This window comes from Eleutherodactylus coqui, chromosome 7 (assembly GCF_035609145.1).
Source record: "Eleutherodactylus coqui strain aEleCoq1 chromosome 7, aEleCoq1.hap1, whole genome shotgun sequence".
NCBI classification, from domain to species: Eukaryota; Metazoa; Chordata; class Amphibia; order Anura; family Eleutherodactylidae; genus Eleutherodactylus; species Eleutherodactylus coqui.
Genome location: NC_089843.1, coordinates 224045623 through 224051622, shown reverse-complemented (window position 1 = coordinate 224051622; position 6000 = coordinate 224045623). Strand labels below are relative to the sequence as shown.

At 57.2% G+C, this 6000-nt stretch overlaps 1 protein-coding gene across 1 annotated transcript in view; it reads left to right on the top strand.

Moving 5' to 3' along the window:
• LOC136573217 (scaffold attachment factor B2-like) overlaps positions 1 to 6000 on the top strand; it is a 74702-nt gene that overhangs the window by 2427 nt on the left and 66275 nt on the right. Inside the window, 1 exon segment of the mRNA XM_066574499.1 lies at positions 4734 to 4817. Coding sequence (XP_066430596.1) covers positions 4734 to 4817 — 84 coding nt within the window.

Below are 6000 nucleotides of genomic sequence, written 5' to 3'. Positions count from 1 at the left end.
TGGGGACGAGCGCTGGTATCCGGGGGTCACGCGGGGAACGAGCGCTGGTATCCGGGGAACGAGCGCTGGTATCCGGGGTCACGGGGGGGGGGAGGGGTTGAGACACGAGCGCTGGTATCCGGGGTCACATGGGGGGGGGGGACGAGCGCTGGTATCCGGGGTCACACGGGGGGGCACGAGCGATGGTATCGGGGGGAGGGGGGTCGAGGGCCGGCATCCGGGGTTACGCGCAGGGGGGTCGAGGGCCGGCGTCCGGGGTTACGCGCAGGGGGGTCGAGGGCCGGCGTCCGGGGTTACGCGCAGGGGGGTCGAGGGCCGGCGTCCGGGGTTACGCGCAGGGTGGTCGAGGGCCGGCGTCCGGGGTTACGCGCAGGGGGGTCGAGGGCCGGCGTCCGGGGTTACGCGCAGGGGGGTCGAGGGCCGGCGTCCGGGGTTACGCGCAGGGGGGTCGAGGGTCGGCGTCCGGGGTTACGCGCAGGGGGGTCGAGGGCCGGCGTCCGGGGTTACGCGCAGGGGGGTCGAGGGCCGGCGTCCGGGGTTACGCGCAGGGGGGTCGAGGGCCGGCGTCTGGGGTTACGCGCAGGGAACTCTAGAACTCTTTGGGGTGCATCCAGAACTTTTGAAAAAATCATCTTTTTAGAAAGATGGGGTGCTGACTTCACAGAGGTCGCCTGTAACACAGAAGGGGAGGGTCCGGGAATACGGGGGTCAAACGGTCATCCTTGTGTAGGTATGGTGGAGTTTATTTGCGGTTTTCCTTAGTATCTCTAGTTGTGGCTCTTAGGTCCTAGAGGTGCACGGCCGTTCTCTTCCTTCTCCTTGTACCGGAGTAGCCGGCTCCTTGGCGTCCCCGGCGGCTCCTTGGCGTCCCCGGCGGCTCCTTGGCGTCCCCGGCGGCTCCTTGGCGTCCCCGGCGGCTCCTTGGCGTCCCCGGCGGCTCCTTGGCGTCCCCGGCGGCTCCTTGGCGTCCCCGGCGGCTCCTGGGCGTCCCCTTCCCACTTGTTTGCATGTATTGCGTATTCGGCCCGTGGTTCTCTATGGTTGTGTAAGCAGCGCTGTACACATACAGTTACCTTATGGACAGACGGCATTTATACGCGCCCCTGCGAAGCGACTGAGTGGGACATTTAAGAAAAGAAACCAGGGAGCCGGCGAGCGTGAGATCCACGCGCAGTACAAGGTCGCTGCTGTAGGTGGCGGTAGGCCGGCTCTACAGCAGTAAACTCCGGCATGCCTCGCGCAGTTCTTTATGCATGCGGTCATACCGCCGTATTATCGCTACATTGTGTTTGTTTGCCCCCATCCGTGGCGTTCTACCATCGGACCCGCGGGGGGTGTCTTCTATCAGTACCCTGTAGGGGTACTGCGCCCTTTTCATCGCCTCTTACGCCTTTTCTTTGGTGAGGTGACATCCTTACGAACATCCCCGGGGCCGCGATCACACGACCTCATCAGGCGAGCGCAACATCGGCCCGAGAAACTACCTGAAACCGCATAACAATGGCGGCTGTCGCCACGGTGCGCGGCGTTATTAATTAAAATCACACTCTTCTGTGAGATTGCAATCGCCACGCGCCAAACGAGGGTCGCAGGGGTTAATGACCTCAGTGGAGGCGTCGCACGGCATGCGAGGGTCATGTGATGTCTTGCGATGTCCCATCGAGCGAGGCTTTCCACGGGAACGCACAAAGAACGTTTATATCAAATCCACCTCGCCTTACTGCCCGGCGGAGCGCCTCCTACAGGGAAACATGGCCTTGCACTTGCATGCACCCAGCAGGTGGTGCGCTGCTGCCCCCCGCCCCATTGGAAACCATGGGCGATGCAACGCGAGGGCGCGCTCCACGGCAGGACAGGTGCAATGCCGGAGAAATCACTGGTTTATCGTCCCACTCAAAAGCACGCGGTTCGTATCTGTGCGCCATTACTGCTCCTCGCAGCGCCAGCATCCCTCCCGGCACCATTGGGGAGGACTTGGACACCCCAAAAAAGCGCAGTTCTGCTGTTTTGTTTTTCTTTCACCGTGCGCGATAAAGAATGCGTTACTCCTGTAGATTTACGGATGCCGCCGCGCCAAATAGGTTTTATTTAGAATCTGTTGTTGTTTTTAAACTTTTTTTTTTAATAATTAATAAAACTTTTTAATTTTTAAACTAATTTTCCACTTTTTTTTAGGCCCCCATAAGGGACGTGAACTTGTGATGCTGCGATCGCTCCCGCCATAGCATTACAGCATCCCGTGATTAGACGGGCAATCTGCCAAAGCATGTTATAGGCCCCCGGCTGTCATGGTGACCTGCGATCTCATTGTGGGGGGCAGTGCATGACCCCCCCCCCCCCTCTGAATATTGATCAGGGCATGTAAAGGGTTAATAGCCCCAATGAGCGGAGCTGTTACAGGTGGGTGTTGGCTGTAAGAAACAGACGCCCCCCCCCCCCCCCCCCCCCCCCGCTACCCTGAACCTCCGGGATGTAAATGTACATCCTGCAGTGCTACGGGGTTACCAAAGCATGAGAGAGCTGAGGCCGCATCCAGATCTGCAGCGAGACCCCCCATGTGACTGAACCTGCTTACTGGGCCTGACATCAGGGGGGCACCACTAGAGGCTCAGGAACCCTTACAGATGAGAGCAGTGAGGCCGCCTCCAGATCTGCAGCGAGACCCTCGATGTGACTGAGCCTGCTTACTGGGCCTTACGTCGGGAAGGGGGGGGCACTAGAGGCTCAGGAACCCTTACAGATGAGAGCGCTGCAGCAGTGTCCAGATCTGCACTAGACCCCCGATGTTACTGAACCTGCTTACTGGGCCTGACGGGGGGCGCCACTGGGGGCTCAGGAACCCTTACAGATGAGAGCACTGAGGCCGCATCCAGATCTGCAGCGAGACCCCCAATGTGACTGAACCTGCTTACTGGGCCTGACGTCGGGGCGGGGGCACTAGAGGCTCAGGAACCCTTACAGATGAGAGCGCTGCAGCAGTGTCCAGATCTGCAGTGAGACCCTCGATGTGACTAAACCTGCTTACTGGGCCTGACGTCGGGAGGGGGGGGGGGGGCACTAGAGGCTCAGGAACCCTTACAGATGAGAGCAGTGAGGCCACATTCAGATCTGCAGCGAGACCCCCAATGTGACTGAACCTGCTTATTGGGCCTGACATCAGGGGGGCACCACTAGAGGCTCAGGAACCCTTACAGATGAGAGCGCTGCAGCAGTGTCCAGATCTGCAGTGAGACCCCCCCATGTGACTGAACCTGCTTACTGGACCTGACATCATGGGGGCACCACTAGAGGCTCAGGAACCCTCACAGATGAGAGCAGTGAGGCCGCTCAGCCCTGACACTCATTACAGTGAATGCCATCACATGTGAGGCTGAGGCCGGCCGCACACGTCGTCCGCCTCCGGGCCGCCCGCAGCAAGCAGTGGGAAAGGGATTCTTTCTGCACACAAGTGGATGATAAATTGCGACCTGCTCCGTTTTTGCGTTGATTCCGCGCAGACGTCTCCCTTGCAGAAAGGTCGCGGATTCCGTGTTATCGCTAGGCGGTGATGCAGGAGAAGCGGACGTTTTTTTAAAAAATCCTGTTTTGCGCACGTCTGACGGCTCGCCGTACGTTCTTTTTTACTCGCACATTCCGCAGTGTGCGCAGAACTGCGCAAGGCAGTACGATCCGGGCGTCCAGAGCCCGCGGACTATGTAGTTCTTTATCTGTGAGCCCGGCCTGATGGGCAGCGCTGGGGAGTCTTTGTGCGCCAAAGCTGCCTGCTAAACGGCGCGCCTTTTATTTTCATGACATCAGTTTAGCCCCGCCCCTTCTCTGACAAGTGAACGGGTCACGCCCAGATGACAAAGACCCATGTAGCCGCACCTCACTCGCTGTGATAGCGGTAAGAAAGTATTTATACAGTGGCGGCTCTAAGGGGAAATAATTGGCGCGGTCCTTAAAAATACCGCTTTGGGGTGCTCAAACCTGCAACTGTATCACGAAGAACGTCTTTCATTGTCCTCGGGCGCAGATACTTGAGGGCGGCGCGTCCCCAGAGGTGTGTGTTCCTCTCTGCATGGGTCTAGTTTACTAACGCGGCAACCGTTTTCGGATCTGCGCAATTCTGATGCTTATTGGCTCCATGAAGGAGATGAACTGAGTGAAGTGACGCGCTGCGTGGCCAAAACTGGAGGGAGCGTATCCAAATATGTGGCTGCGTCTATAGTGTGCGACCGGGCGGCATGGGAATAAGTGGCCGTCTCCGTAGCCCCATCGCTCCCTGCGTGAGGGCTGGCTGCGACAGACCGCTTCCTGTGCGCATCACACAACCAGTCGCCTGCAACATGAAGGGCCAGGGTCCGTCCGGGACGGGTCGCTTGTCCCCAAAATACCCGCAGTGTTACCAGAACTACTGTGGTGTGCAGGAAATCGGGAGAAAACTGCGCCAATCAGGAACCGCTCGACTAGAGGTCCTCCGTATAAACCATGCCGCAGCAGGAATGGGAGCGGCCGGACGGCGATATATATTGTGCTCTCTCTGGTTGCAGGATGGTCATGGTTGACTAATCCCAAACTGTATGGGTGGTACCTGATCTCATGGTCAGTGCCAGCCAATCAGAGCAGTGCATTAGGGAATCAGTGGATCAGAGGGATGGACAGTACTTCAGGCCCCCAGACCACAGAGTGCATGCACTACTGCCATCATATTGGTCACATGACGCACTCCGTTCTCTACTTTCTCTTGTAGGCAATTGAGGAAGAAGGTGGAAATCCTGAGGAAATACTTATGACTTCAGAGACCCCTAAAAAGACGCCAAAGCGGAACGGCCGAGGTTTGTACAAAGTTACAGAGTTGGGAAACTTCTAGCAGGACTGGCGCTGTAGATCCTCCACGGGCCTTACTTCAGTCCTCGTGGAGCTGCTTTCTGAAACATGAAATGTTATAGTTGTTTTCCAGGAACTACTGGTGACTTATGGTAAGGGTAGGTCACCACTGGCAGCAGTCCGTCGCCTGGGACCCCGGGTGATCAGCTGTTGACGAGCCACTGCAGACGGTAATGCTGTCCGTGGCTCGGTGGGTTACTGAAGCGCTCTCCCATTAAGGTGAATGGGAGAGCGCTGCAATACCCAACCAGGCTACTGCACTGTAGGCTCCAACGGTCGGGGGCGTTGACATCGGTTGCGGTGGGTGACCCATCCTTGATCCTAGAAAATCCCTATCAGGAGATTCCTCATCAAAACACGCAATGCCTGACGTGGATTTACGTGGAATCGCTGTAGGTTCAAAGCAAATCCCCAGCGAATGTGCGCTGAAATGCATGTTCAGGCATCTGGATTCGGTGTGAACGCGCCCTTTTAGAGACTCCTTCAATACCAGCTTTGTTGAAGGGAACCTGCCCGATGGAACGTGCCGGCACGCTGTGATGGAGCCAGTTGTGTGTGGTTGTATGGAAAAGATTCAGTAGAACTGGCACTTCTTCCTCTTTGACTACTGAACAGTCCAGTGGGCGGAGCTATCATCGGTTGACAGCTTTTCTTGTATGCAGTTGTTCATAGCGGTCACTGATGGCTCCGCCCACTGGACGGTTCAGCTCAGAATGTGCAAAGGGTTAAGTTCTAGTGAATGTTTCCCATCCAACTATATCCGAGCGGCTCGGCTCCTCCCGACAGCGCGATGCCGCCAAGTGGGAAATGTTGCGAATTGTTCACAGCAGGATTTCTGCACCAGAACCGCAACAGAAAACCTGCCACAATGTGCGCCATGGGTGCGGATCGTGACGCTGTCTGTGTTTGGGATCCGCAGCAGATTTCACACTTGTAGTTGAAGGGGTGAAATGTGCTGCAGAACCGCAACAAGATCCGCATGTACGCCGCAGATTGTGAGCGCTTTGTGTTTCTGGTGCGGGATGGACGACATCTTTCACTTGGAGGGAACAGACCCTAAAAGGGTTTCCCCCGACTTGCAACTGCTTCACAAGCACTTTGTGCTTCCTGGTTGCTGCTGACCCTGACATG